The sequence below is a fragment of the Trichoderma atroviride genome, chromosome 5 (genome assembly GCF_020647795.1).
Source record: "Trichoderma atroviride chromosome 5, complete sequence".
In the NCBI taxonomy this organism is placed as follows: domain Eukaryota; kingdom Fungi; phylum Ascomycota; class Sordariomycetes; order Hypocreales; family Hypocreaceae; genus Trichoderma; species Trichoderma atroviride.
In genome coordinates, this window is record NC_089404.1 from 4,014,228 (window position 1) to 4,028,003 (window position 13,776).

The 13,776-nt window shown below is 45.6% G+C and overlaps 6 protein-coding genes across 6 annotated transcripts; 3 read left to right on the forward strand and 3 right to left on the reverse strand.

The window, feature by feature from the left end:
• The first annotated feature begins 373 nt into the window (after positions 1–373).
• On the forward strand, positions 374–3,108 carry TrAtP1_010573 (uncharacterized protein). Its single transcript, XM_066114767.1, has 7 exons — positions 374–689; positions 738–808; positions 899–1,769; positions 1,827–2,222; positions 2,275–2,504; positions 2,559–2,759; positions 2,818–3,108. The coding sequence occupies exons 1-7, from the start codon at positions 463–465 to the stop codon at positions 3,000–3,002; spliced, it is 2,181 nt and encodes a 726-aa protein (XP_065970864.1). The 5' UTR covers positions 374–462; the 3' UTR covers positions 3,003–3,108.
• A 915-nt stretch (positions 3,109–4,023) lies between these two features.
• TrAtP1_010574 (uncharacterized protein) lies at positions 4,024–5,428 on the forward strand (the record flags this gene model as incomplete). The annotated part of the gene is made up of 3 exons (XM_014089570.1): positions 4,024–4,689; positions 4,740–4,946; positions 4,994–5,428. The coding sequence occupies 3 exons, from the start codon at positions 4,024–4,026 to the stop codon at positions 5,426–5,428; spliced, it is 1,308 nt and encodes a 435-aa protein (XP_013945045.1).
• Positions 5,429–5,897: 469 nt separating this feature from the next.
• On the reverse strand, positions 5,898–6,524 carry TrAtP1_010575 (uncharacterized protein; the record flags this gene model as incomplete). The annotated part of the gene is made up of 1 exon (XM_066114768.1): positions 5,898–6,524. The coding sequence occupies one exon, from the start codon at positions 6,522–6,524 to the stop codon at positions 5,898–5,900; it is 627 nt and encodes a 208-aa protein (XP_065970865.1).
• Positions 6,525–7,611: 1,087 nt separating this feature from the next.
• TrAtP1_010576 (uncharacterized protein) lies at positions 7,612–7,971 on the reverse strand (the record flags this gene model as incomplete). Its single annotated transcript, XM_014089623.2, has 1 exon — positions 7,612–7,971. The coding sequence occupies one exon, from the start codon at positions 7,969–7,971 to the stop codon at positions 7,612–7,614; it is 360 nt and encodes a 119-aa protein (XP_013945098.2).
• Positions 7,972–9,056: 1,085 nt separating this feature from the next.
• Positions 9,057–10,824, reverse strand: TrAtP1_010577 (uncharacterized protein; the record flags this gene model as incomplete). The annotated part of the gene is made up of 3 exons (XM_066114769.1): positions 9,057–10,244; positions 10,296–10,652; positions 10,705–10,824. 3 exons carry the CDS (start codon positions 10,822–10,824, stop codon positions 9,057–9,059), a joined length of 1,665 nt encoding a protein of 554 aa, XP_065970866.1.
• A 1,502-nt stretch (positions 10,825–12,326) lies between these two features.
• Positions 12,327–13,692, forward strand: TrAtP1_010578 (uncharacterized protein). Its single transcript, XM_014089621.2, has one exon. The coding sequence runs from the start codon at positions 12,624–12,626 to the stop codon at positions 13,632–13,634; it is 1,011 nt and encodes a 336-aa protein (XP_013945096.1). The 5' UTR covers positions 12,327–12,623; the 3' UTR covers positions 13,635–13,692.
• The last annotated feature ends 84 nt before the right edge of the window (positions 13,693–13,776 follow it).

The window sequence follows — 13,776 nt, forward strand, 5'->3', positions numbered from 1 at the left end:
CTGCGCGTAAAATACCAACACAATTCCAAAGTTGAAATATTCTCGCACGACTTCAAGTGCCTATAGAGGTGCTACAACGTATGGCCGTTCGTAACGATCCGTTATACCGTTAAGCCATACAGGGCAAAAGATTAGGCCAATAACCACTATTATAGCAGTTACTGTAACGGAACCAGCTGCCCACAAGGGATTCGCAGTTATGGTGAACCAGGTCGTAACAACATTGCAATTTACGTACCATTTCCGTAGAACACTAATGCAGCTCCATTTTCGAGTATCGCCGAAGATAGAAGGCGGTGAGGGCTTTCTGCGGGGTTCTTAGTAATACAATTTCGGAGCTTCTGGAGGAATGCTACCTAGGTAGGTTGGTAGGTAGGTAGGATAATTTACCTACCTAGCAGTTTGACGTCAGTTACTGACTCTGCTCAATTCTCATATATTCGATCTTAGGCTCCATAAACAATGGTAGATCAACTCTCATCGAGCAATGAGGCGGCACCTATCAGAGACTTGTCGACACCTCCATTGCCTAGGGCCAAACGACGGAAGACGCAACAAGCATGTAGTAATTGCCGGGGCCGGAAGACAAAGTGTGATGGACAATATCCCATCTGCGCCGCCTGCGAGAGACGCGGTGTGGCTATGACATGTGTCTATGAGCGCCCACAACCTGCGCCGCATTCACAAAGGTGATTGAACCGCGTCTATACCTGCTATGTTGCTAAATGTATGTCCAGGTATGCGGATCTGGAAAGCCGACTACAACGATTGGAGCAAGGCGAGAATAGTGAACGGTCAAACGTGTCATGTGAGTAGAGACCTTTTCTAGCCTTTTTCTCAATCTTTGCAAATGAAATATATCGCCTCTCTTTATTTTCGTCAGCTAAATTGGGCCCAGTGGACATGAGAAGTTTGCAGTCTCCCCGATTCGGCCCAGATATAACCCTTCCAGATGATGATTCTTTGCCTCCAAGCAATGCGAGTGGTATCGCTGGCCGCGATGATTCTCCACATAATCTTGCTCATCAGCAAGTCGACGCATTGGCCACTGTTTCTCCTGACGACAATGGCAGTTGTGTTTATGGCGAGTCTTCTACTATTGCCTTTGTACGAGAGTTTACTCAAAAGACTTCGTCGGATAGTACCGCGGCACAGAACAAACATCAAAGTGGCCAGGCTGCTCACGAATCCGCTCGGGTGCAGTCACCTGCTGTGCTTACACCGCTTGACATATCTCTAGGGAATAGAGATAATCTTGCTATCCTCCCTCTTCGCAGCAATGCAGACGATTTCCTGCATTGCTATTTTGAGTTTATACATCCGTTGTTTCCGCTCCTTCACAAAGACTCATTTATCGCACAGTATAACCGACTGTGGCTCCCTCACGGCAATTCGCGGTCTGGCAAAGAAGATCTAGTATTCATGTGCAATCTGAATCTTGTCTTTGCTTTGGGTTGCCAATTTAGTAGCCTGGCTCATGCAAACAACAGAGCTTCAACCGCAAATCAATTCTATAAAATGTCTCGACAAGTACTGCTCTATGATATTTTGGGCACAACCTCGGTGTCGGTGGTACAGTGGCTTCTTTTGAGCGGAGTATATCTCCAATCAACGAAATACGCAAGCCACTGCTGGAACTCAATAGGGCTTGCTATTCGCCTTGCACAAAGTCTAGGACTACATCTGGAACACCCGGGCTTAAAATCGGAAAGCCAGCTTGACCGAGAAATGAGACGGAGAATCTGGCATACCTGTGTCGTTCTGGACCAGTGTGTTTCTCTTCCCTTTATGATACGTAAATACGTTTTCTTGCTAACTATGGAAAGACTGTTAGCTATGACTTTCGGCCGTCCAACTATGGTGAATGGATCTTACAGTACTCCAGTGCCTTGTTTAATTGATGATGAATATCTGCGCACAGATGGTGATGGCGTACAACCGAAAGGAGCGAACTCGCGAATGGGCCTGTTTGTGTATTCCTGCAAGCTTTTCGAAATCTTAGACGATATATTGTCAAAATTCTACTCAGTCGAAGCTTCTGCGGACCCTGTCTCTGAATCTCGCTTACAAGACATGGTATCAGAAGTACTAAGTTTCAACCGCCGCTTAGACAACTTTATCACCTCATTACCTGACTATCTTAAAACAACTCAAAGTTCCCAGGTGTTTATGTCAGAGAGAAATAGCTGGAAGAATCTTCAGCAACAAGTCCTTTATTGTCGGTAAGATTTACCTGTCCAGGCTCTCTTATTGCATGTAGCGCTAACTTTGTAGATTCCTATATACTAAACTGTTGTCTTTACGTCCCCTGCTGCTCTTGGCGACAAAGCGAAGTTCAAAAGATGCCGTAGTGGTGTCTACAGAGGCGAATCTATCGTTACTCGATGATCATATCATCAGTCGTTACTGCGATCTTTGCATTAACACAGCGCATCGCCTGATTGAGACAATTTTTGAGCATCTGGATACCGCTTACAAAAGTTTTGGTTGGCATTCGGTATATTGTACGGCAACTCTTGCTGAAAGCGTCCATACATGGAGAGACTAATATCTTATAGTTACATTTGCCGCTGCCACTATTCTCCTCGCCTCGATGAGGCTACCAGAAGTTGGAGTTGAGTTTACAGTAACCTTTGAAACCTCGTGGAATCGCACTTTATCGATATTGAATCATTATAAGGGGAGCATCCATACCGCGTCACGCGCGATACAAGTTTTGGAAGCTCTCAGATATCAGATCCATGGATCACAGACGCAAGGTGAGCTAAAATCTCTGTACTGTTCTCGCTGAATTTCCAAAGCTAATGACATGTGAAGAGACTGACACGCGGAGCTCCATCGATGATACGCCAGTCAGCAACGAGCAGATGAAACCAGAGATGTCTTTAGAATTCACCAACCAACTCGACTTCAGCCAGTTCAATCCTTATGGAAGCTATAATCTGTATGATGCTTGGTTCGGCCAGCACCTCATCAATTTAGATGCCTCAGAGATGGGTTGAGCGTGTTTTGGACGTGGCTTAGCGGCTGTGGGCACTTTATTGGCCTATATTCAATCTTAGAGTGTGTTTATACAAGCAATATCAGCAGCACAGTCTAATATTAGACCTTTCTATGCTACTGCATAATATGTAGGGGCGATTTGTAAAAGTTTGACAGTCAAAGGTGGATAGTTGAAAGCACTGGTATGGATCCGTGTAAAATACCCCTAACAACTATCCGCTCTGGTCTATTGGCGAAGCATTAAAGCCTACGCCACCGGGCCTGGCAGAATCGGATCAATGCATTGGTATTTTGCAGTATGTTTCGTCTCTGCCTGTTCTTTCGCTCATCGTCACCAACCTCTACACGCTGTGTGCTGTATACTTTGAGCCTTGACGCCAGTAACGATAAAGGCCTCTTACTTGCTGGTATGCTGGGGAATAGCTAACCTAACGTTGAGAAAGCAAACAAGGAGGAGGTCCTTTAAGCATTTTGTTCCTTATCCCTTAGCCTCGGTCTACATAACGCCTTGGGTTCCCCGGATTCCCCGCAGTGTTGGAGTCCCTAGTGAAATCGGAAGCAGGGATCGGGATTGCTAGCGTTAGATGTGGGGTATCGGAAGAAAGGTTCGGCATCGGGATGCCTCCCGAGAATCGTTTCTATAGACTGACGAGAGAACTTTGGGTGTAATCTACATCCATCTTTGCCGGTAATATCGGAAACGCAATGGTGTTGCGATTCCGGTTTCTGAATCTTCTAGATGATGGCGTACCCCATGATCCAGAAGATCCATACGCCATGAATCGCCATGCGGAGATCGTCTTTGCCGTGACGTCTTGCCATGACCCCGCCATGTAAATACACAAAAGGCCCGGCCAAGTTCCAATATAATCCGACTCATCTCCGGCAAGACCCTCTGGATAAATTAACGACAAGAGTGCGCAAAGCCTACATCTTCACGTCTGGTCCTACTCACATCTCTATCCTCGTCGTTGCCAACAAGTCTCCGCGAACCCATCCGCTTCACGCTCACACTTCCAAATGTCGCCAGTAAAGAATTTTGACATAGCAATTGTTGGTGGTGGGATCGCGGGGCTAACATTGGCAATTGCTCTTAACTCTCGCTCGATTCCCTTCACCATCTATGAGCAGGCATCTTCGTTTGCAGAGATTGGGGCGGGTGTCTCCTTCAGCCCCAATGCTGTCCAGGCTATGAAAGTTTGCCACGAGGGCATTTACGAAGCATTCGAGAAAGTGTGTACCAGAAACTTGTCACCCTCAAAACAAAAAGTTTGGTTCGATTATGTGGACGCATACAGCGATGTAACATCCAATGGTACCCTTGATACGGCTTTCACTGTTTCGAATAGCCTCGGTCAGAACGGCGTACATCGCGCCCAATTTCTGGACGAGGCGGTCAAACTCATTCCCAAACATCTTGCGAGGTTTGGTAAACGACTTCAAAGCATCACTGAAGGTCTCAACGGTAGACTCGTGATGCGATTCGACGATGGAACCGTAGTAGAGGCTGACGCGATCATTGGCTGTGATGGGATCAAATCGCGGGTCCGTCAAGCCATCGTTGGAGCCGACCATCCATCCGCTAAGCCTGTTTATACGCATAAATACGCATATCGTGGACTGATTCCAATGGAGGATGCGTGTGCTGCAGTTGGTGAAGAGCGAGCTCAGAATGCTTGCATGTATGTGAGTACTCTTCCCACTCCCGTGGTCGTGGGTTGAGCTAATCTTGTTAGATGGGGCATGACAAACATGTTCTGACCTTCCCTGTGAACCACGGAAAGACCCTGAATTTGGTCGCATTCAGAACTACTTCGGAGGACTGGCCCGATACTCAGAGATTAACCAGGCCAGGCCAACGGGAGCAACTTTTACATGACTTTGAGGATTATGGTCCCGCCGCCATCAAATTATTGAAGCTGGTCAACCCGAAACTCGATGTGGTAAGTAACTCGTCCAAATTTCATTTTTCATCACTGAACATAGGTAGTGGGCAATATTTGACCTCGGCTACCCCGTCCCAACCTTTTACAAGGGCCGCATTTGCATTTCAGGCGATGCCGCTCACGCTACTTCTCCACACCATGGCGCTGGGGCTGGATTCTGCATTGAGGACAGCGCGATGTTGGCGGAGCTGCTGGCAGACGAGCAAGTCAAGACACAGCATGACCTGGAAGCAGTCTTTGCTACTTATGATGCAGAGAGGCGATCAAGGGCACAGTGGATGGTGGAGAGCAGTCGGTGGGTCGGAGACTGCTATGAATTACGTGCAGAAGGGGTCGGAAATGACTTCACGAAGATTCAGGATCAAATCAATGAGAGGAATGGGATCATTACTAATGTCAATATAGAAGAGATGTGTGCAAAGGCCAAGAACGAGCTGCGGAGGAGACTCTCTAAGCCACTGGGAGATGAAAAGTTGTAATATCTAGCAGTGTAGCGAGACTCAAGCTATATACAGGAATGTACATATATGACGGACTATGGGTTGATTAATACTATTCTATTCTATTCTACTAATTGTCGAAAGTATGAACGAAAAAAGGTATATATTGCCTCTCTTTGAACACATACTAAAGATGACTTATTTGCTTTTTACAGTGCTCGCTTGCATATAGTAAATATCCGTACTGTTTACTACAACTTATTATAACAATAGCTAAACAACATAAACATAGTTTATATAGAGTCATTTCAACCCATTTGAAGCTTGAACCCAGTCCATTCATCTATTGCTCGCCCTACTACGTCAACTTCCTTATCCTAGTGACGCTTGTCTGCTTATCGGCCCTCTTAGTTGTCAGTCGCTGACCCAACATACATGCATACAACCTCCTCGTTCTCAACAGAGCACCGCGACAAGACAGTGCTGGTTCTTGTATCGAACAGCTCAATCAGTTCGCCGCCCTCAGGAGTGACTTTACCCGTCGATCCCTGCGCCGACGCATCTCGGATAGTGATGGTGCCGTAGTCGGGAGACGCCACGATGCCGGTATCGTTTCCCCCAGAATTATTGTAGTCCTCGACGATCCACTAACACTCTTTTGGCACAGCGGCGCATCTAGCGGCGCGTCGGCGCTGGTAAAAATGTGCGACACGCTCTGCCCGGTGCTGAGGTTGTCCAGGATAGCGGAGCCACTGGAAGGTCCGTAGGCGTTGATGGTCATTCTGATATCGTCTCCCTCACTGACTTCCAAGCTCTTAAACATCGGTGCGCTCAGGGGAACCCATTCAAACCAGCCAAACGCTGTGCCATTGCCAGTGAGTCTGACGCCCGTTTGCAATGGCCCGCGTCCGGGACATTCGGTGGAACCATCGATTCCGACCCAAATAGAAGGCCCAAAGCTTTTGCCGCCTTTTGGAATTGTGAATGTGCCTGTCACTGAAGTGAAGCCACTGCCGCTCTGCTTAACACCGGACCATACGCGGTCCAGAGTTTGTGGGGGACTTGCGCTGGTCGACCGTTCGGAGAGAGCAGAAGCCAGGGCAGCCGTCGTAATGGCAAGGATGGCTGACTTCATGCTGAAACGAAGATCTTGCTATTAGAAAGATTTGACTTGAATAGTTTCAGTGGTATACTTGTGTTGCTGCCGAGAAAGAAGGAATGCGCCTGTCTTATACCAATTCTCGTCAGGTATCCAAAATCCTCCGCTAACACGAGGATATCGGCTGCCCTTATAGTAGTTGATTGACTATTGTGGCATTTATCGGCAGTCAAACAAGATAAATATGCCAAATTCACAATTCGCCCCTGTTTTTGACGTCACTGCATAGTGCTAAACCACCAAGACAGTCCCACACAAGCCCTTCAGGCGCGTTGAAGAACACGACGTTTCAAAGCATAGCCCTGCTGAATTTGTCTAATTTCTTGAACTAAACATGGATAGGCGCTAACGGAGCTTAGTAAATGGAAGAGATTCCGACTAAGAGTGGACTTAGGGATCAGACAGCGATGCTCGTGTGAAGCGGTTCTGTACTAAGTAAGTAAACTTCGTAGAACTCTTCCTGAGATCAGCGTCGGCTTTCGGCACTTATACTAATCAGATCGGCAGTCGCAGCAGCAGGCTTGCAAATAGTAACTAATCAAGTGCCCCTGTGTATGTGCATTGACATTAGTAGCGATATTTACGTATGCAGCAGTCTAAAATCGTTGAAATCTAATCTCCTCTGAACGGCTTTCCTCATTTATAGGTACCATAAACCGCTATAAAGAAGTAATTGAACAATCGATAAAAGAGCGTAAGGATCTAGGACGATATTGAGACGATAGGGAAGCTGTTTATAAACGTTTCGGTGGTAAGAAGGAGCGCATAGATACATTACTACAGCTTTTAACCTAACTCTGCTGCAGTTTGAACCAATATTGTTACGACCAAGTCTACATAAACGGTGTTTAACTGGCTCTTACTTGGACTGTTTGCAGCCCTAGCTACTTTAACCTGTAAAAGCAGTGTATCATTGCCTATGACATCTTTCTACAACTTTTATCAGCAGTAGAAGTTCAATGCATTCTAGATTACAAAAGTCTAAATCCAACCTTTGCTTTGTGAAACCTCCCTAGCACAACTTTCTAAGGCTTCTTCGGGCAGGCCTAGAATTTTATTCCACTCATGCGCGTCCTGAAGAGTAGCCAAAGCCTGTGTCTGAGTAAAGGGCTGCTGTAACTGATTCTGGATATCCAAGATCCCAGTTTCCTTCTTCTATATGCTTCTTACCAACGGCAATCAACTTCTTGGCACTTCCGTCAAGTCTCTTGAACTTTTTGTCTGAAAGTTTCTCAAAGGTGTCGACAATCTGAGCCTGAGAAACAGAAAAAGACTTGACATATATCCGCTTATTTTTTGTCTCCTCAAGGTGTTGAAAGGTTGCGGCGACCGCTAGGCCGACTTGATTCATAGTAGTGGCGTCGAGAGGTCTTAGGCCCTTGTCGAATAACTGAACTTTCAGGTCATCAAAGTAAAAACCCATCAGGCCATGACCATATCCGAAAAGCTGTTGTACTGCTGGATCAGGAAATTATGTACTTACATAATCGAAAAACGCTCCAACGCTGATCGCGGTCCAAGAAAGGCCCTGCGACTCTTTTGTTTTCAGGTATTCAATAACATTTTGCTTCTAAACTACAAATGGGGCAATGTTCTCTAGATCAGGTAATGAGTCGTCGCCACCATATTCACTTGGTAGAAAGCGCTTCACTTTGGCCTCAACCGCGGCATCAATCATAGCGATTTGATCATGGACGTTGAAAGTTGCGATCGCGGAGACGACGGCATCGATTCCCTGGAAAGCCTTTACAAGAGATGAATGACTGAGATCTGTCCGATGGACAGTAATATCGGACGCATAAGTACCTTTGGAAGCCTCACGAGCAAGGACTGAAACATTAAAACCTGCATTCTGAAGCTTAGAGATGAAAATAGGGCCTATGGTGCCACCAGCCTATGCTGCATTAGCAAACGACACAAAAATAGATAGCCATGTTGAACTGCCGTACCCCGACCACAATAACATTCTGGATTATGTTTGCCATACTTAGAATTAGCTTTGCAATATATAGACTTTTGCGCTGGGTTTCTTGTAAAAAAAAGGCAAGTTGATGGTGTGAACAACAGCTGAAGTTGTCATGTAGCTTTACGTTTAGCCACAGCCTAATGTTTTTATACTTATATTCAAGTTGTTGCTGAAACTAATGTGGATTCTTGAACTTTTAGACTGAGAAGTATTATTAATAGAGACCTACTGTAGCGAATTTCAATCTTGCTATGGGTCTGCCTCAACTAAAGATTTGGAATCTTACTTGATAGTGCACTAGTCTGTGCAGCAAAATCATATTGTGTAATAAATCCAATATATTGTGAAATAGCTCTCGGCATCTGATTATTATTCATGTGGGGAAACTTGGTCTAGATTCTAAGTGAAAGGTTGCAAAGTATACTAATCAAGATTGACTATTGTAGAATCTAAACAAATGGAGGTTTGTCTGAATTCAAGATGTGGAAATACAGTCGCAAAGAAAACTGTATACCTCTTCACTTCCAAAAATCTTATCAAGCTTACAAAGTGTCCGCCCACGATTTCGTTCTGTTGTTCCATGTTATGTCTGAATATACAACTGACGCGTTGACATTCAAGTTCAACGTTGTCGCGTTGCTCCCATAGCGAGGCCACGATCCTATGCTCAATGGCCTTGTATCCGGCATTCCATTCTTTGCAAATCCTGCAATAGCATGCTGGATGGTGGTAGCAACAGAGGCATCCACATTCGGCGTTGGGCCGTCATAAAACGTATATGGAATGTCGCTTCCATGAATAGCTGGAGGAACTGCGAATTCATAGGCATAAACTGCAGTACCATGGTGGATAGTCTCTTGAAGCAGGGTTTGTTGAGCCGCAGCAAAAAAGAACTCATTTGTCATCAGTACAGCTCGTTGAACATCGGAAGTATAGGGATAAGAGCCATCATAAATGGGCGGATAAAGCGATTCCACCATGAAAATGAACTTTTCCTTTGGTACAAGTGGGAAAAGACGTTGAAACTCTTGCAATAACGCTTTGTCATTGCCAATAGTTTGGGGATTAACAAATAAAGCACCTTCACAACTCGCATGTGAAGATAACAGTTCAATGCCTTGAGTGAATGATCCTTCGAGTAGAAGCTGAGTTGGTGGGCCAGGAATCAAGTCGCCGTCAACTGAAGGATTGAAGGCAAATTGATCATAAGGAGCAGCTCTGATTTGCTTAGAATTGGCGGCAATGAGGACGCTTGAAGGCAGTTGTCTGGCTTCTTGTAGCGAAGTAACATTCAAAATCGAGAGAAAATCCTGAAAGTTGCTCTCTTGCTGCAAAGGATCGGTTATTATGCTCAGCGGTATGGATTGCGTTATGGCTCTTTTGAACGGCACGGGCTGACCTCCCCGAGAGACAAGATGGTACATGATTGAGCCTGCGCCAGCAGATTCTCCCATTACTGTGACATTTTCAGGATCTCCACCAAATTTAGCGATATTTTCTTGAACCCATTGCAGGGCGAGACGTTGGTCATGCAGTCCAGCATTAGCTGTGCCGTTAGCCTGCAGCGAAGGGCCCGCAAGAAAGCCAAACACACCGAGGCGATAGTTCATGGCGACCCAGATGATTCCATCACTGCCATCTTCTTGAGACGCAGAGATAATCTCATTAGGGCTACCCCATGATTCTTTGGATCCGCTCACATATCCACCTCCGTGGTAGCTGATTAGTCTCTAAAAACGTGAAAAGGCCAAGTTATTAGGGTAACGAACATAAATCCATACAACCACGGGGGCTTTTCTGCCACTGGATTTCCGTTCAAATACAGCCTTTGGGACTACGACATCCAAGACTAAACAATCTTCTGTAGTCCGTGGATCTGGCGGTGGCTGGGGAGTGTTCTTTAGATTAATCTCAGCTTCGGTTAGGTTGAACGGAAGCTGGCCCGTCGCCCATGCAGTCACAAACTGTGTTGCAATAAGAGTCCAGTCTGGTGACTGCTGTGGACAAATCTTTCCCTCATGGCCATCCTGAACGCCACTTTTAACACCTTTGGGTGGAACAGGAGCGTTGAATCGCAGTGACCCCAACGGAGGTTCAGCGTATGGGATGTTCGTAAAATTATAGGTTTCAGTTGTTGCCTAAAATTTTCTTTTAGTTTAAGTGCACATGAAGATTAAAAGGCCAACTGACATTGTATGAGATAGCACGATGGACCTCATACCCTAAGTCAACGGTTGGTAGCGAGTGTTCGGTTGCAGCTTGAGCTATACACACCAGTGTAGACAACAGGAGCGCGCCGGTTCGAACCATTGTAAAATAGTGCATATTCAATTATCTTGATTGAAGGTTTCATTACAGGTTTGACAATCACAATTACAACAGGCCTTATATATTGAAAACTCTCCCCTATACGCAACACAACACACTGGGTTTGCTTTTCTTGGATGACAGTATATTACCATGTATAGCAATACATAAACGACCAATTGAAATGCTGGATTTGTTTACTGTCCAGAAACGGCAATACATAGGGCGGGTTACTGCATCTGCCCCGCACTCTCAATCGTTTCTAAGCATTTTACATATGTTCCACGCGCCTGGCGGTGTAAGATAAGAGAAATTATGTTAGCAGAGGTCTACGACTTTGACAAGGAGTGACTCTGTTAGCGGCCCGGGAACTTAGTGAATTTTAGAGGCCGCACCTGCCTACCTTTCTTCCATCCCCGGGTTTATTTATTAGCCAAGTCATTCGTAGCCACAGGGAAGTCTCTTGAAATCTTCACTACGGAGAGCATGGTTGGTCTTTTGGGCGCGGAATTTCAAGCCCAGAGTTGGCGATTTTGACCTACAGCGCGTTCAAGGCTTTATTCAACAAATCTGAGACTCAAATTACTTTTGTTTTCCTATTCAAACTCCATCGCTGCGCGAATTAACGATACCCAAACTTCATACCCGACATGATCTACAGCGCTATCTATTCAGCTGCTTAAATAAGCATGATGAAAAGACATGGCAATGCACGGCCTACGACAGAAATCCTCTGTTGTATCGTATTTTTTATCTTTATTCTGGCGGTTCGAGGACGGACGTCTCTTCAAGACACAGACCTTCAAATACTTCGTTTGGAAAACCATATTAAATAGAATGAACCCCGTAGCCTATATATTGATTGGACAGAAAGGTAAAACTTGGGTATGTGACAATTGGCAGAGCCCAAAAGGAAGTTTTAGTAGCAGTAGTGCCACCGGGTAGCTGTAAAGGCCTGGGTGGATCGACGCCAATAGGTCTTTAAGCCCTGGCGCTAAGAAAAAGAACAAAGGTAGAAAATACAAAGAAAAAGGAAGTTAGAGATGAATATAGTCTTCGCAATATACTTATTTTGCGATTGCTGCTGAGCGACTGTGGCGCCGTTGACCTTGTCCATTTTCATCTTGCTTATTCTAGGCTCCGGATGACAAGCTGTAGCTTGGTGGCTACTGTTTGTTTCAGTGACTGGGGATGGAAAGAGACTTCAAATACTTGAAGGGTGTTTGTTTGGTAATAATACCTGAAACAAGGGTACCATGTTCGCTGTAAGGGAAATATAGTAATTATACTTGTAGTTACACTGCTGCCTTTTGCAACTAGTAACAATAACATAAACATCGTGCCTGGTCGCCACCAGTCTATCACTCAATGGTCGCAAATACTAGTCAATAGCGCCATCTTGGCGTCAACTAGTTTGGTTGGGCCAGCAACTCAGCTCAGCCTCATTTCCGCTGGGTACCATATCTCCCGTGTCACCTGAATTGCATCCCTTGACACGGCCCATTGGTGCTTTTCTAGTACTATGCAGGGTCTTCTTTATGGGCACTGAAGCATTGGGTCACCTTAAAGACGAATGGATCTTCCCACTTTACTCAAACAACCCTCTAATGTGCCTGGATGTCATTTCTAGCAGCTGCCATTTAATCGGAAACTGTGCTCATCGGCATGACCTTGAGACGCTCCAGACAACACGGATTTTGGGTTTTGGAGAAAATAGAAAAAGGCAAAATAACAGAAAGAACCAGGGGAAAAGAATAGAGATTATCCACGCATAACTCTTACCACTGTATTCGGCGCTGATCATGACAGTCATCACTCGTCCTACGACCTCACAGTCCAAGCCTAGAAGAGAAATACTAGTGACCGGCGGCGCAGGCTTCATTGGGTCAAACCTGGTCGAAGCCCTCTTAGCAAAAGGCTGCTGGAAGGTTATTGTTGTGGACAACTTTGATGACTTTTACTCTCCCGAGATTAAACACGCGAACATTGCTGCACATCTTCACAATCCCAACTTCAGACTGTACGAAATCGACATACGAGAGCCCGTTTCTCTACGCGGAATCTTTGCCGACAACAATATTTCTGTTATTGTGCACCTTGCTTCGCGAGCTGGCGTGCGGCCGTCTCTTCAGCACCCAGCTTCATATATCGACACCAATGTCACCGGTACTTTGAACTTGCTTGACTGTGCCAGAGATTTCGGCGTGCGAAATTTTCTATTTGGATCATCATCAAGCGTATACGGACTCAACTCAAAGGTTCCCTTTTCCGAGGATCAGAAGACGTGTCAGCCAATCTCGCCGTATGCAGCATCCAAGGCAGCCGCCGAACTGCTTTGTCATACCTATTCCCATCTTTACGGGATTCGCTGCATTTGCTTAAGATTCTTCACTGTGTATGGCCCGCGCCAGCGCCCTGATCTTGCAATTCACAAATTTGCCAAGCTCATCTATGACGGCAAGCCGATTCCTGTCTTTGGCGACGGGACTACTCGTCGAGACTACACTTATGTAGATGATATTATACAAGGTGTTTGCGCTGCCATCGACTATGAGGGCTCTCAGTACGAGGTGTTCAACCTTGGAGAATCGCAGACCATTGAGCTGCGCGAATTGATTGGCCTGATTGAGAGGAGTTTGGAGCGAACCGCAATTCTTGACAGGCGCGAGGCACAACCAGGTGATATGTCAATCACGTTTGCGGACATTTCAAAAGCCAACAGGCTACTAGGATACAAGCCCAAGACGAAAATTCACGATGGCATTCCAAAGTTTGTTCAATGGTTCTTGTCGCAATATCATTGTATGGCGTAAAGAGTTGTCAAGGTTACTTTGTTTCGCAACATGCTCCCTTATTAATGATACACGATGGTGACTCTAAATGAGAGAAACAAAATGGCTAGATAACATACAATAGCTCTACTTCATTCATAAAGATATATATATTAATTTTAGA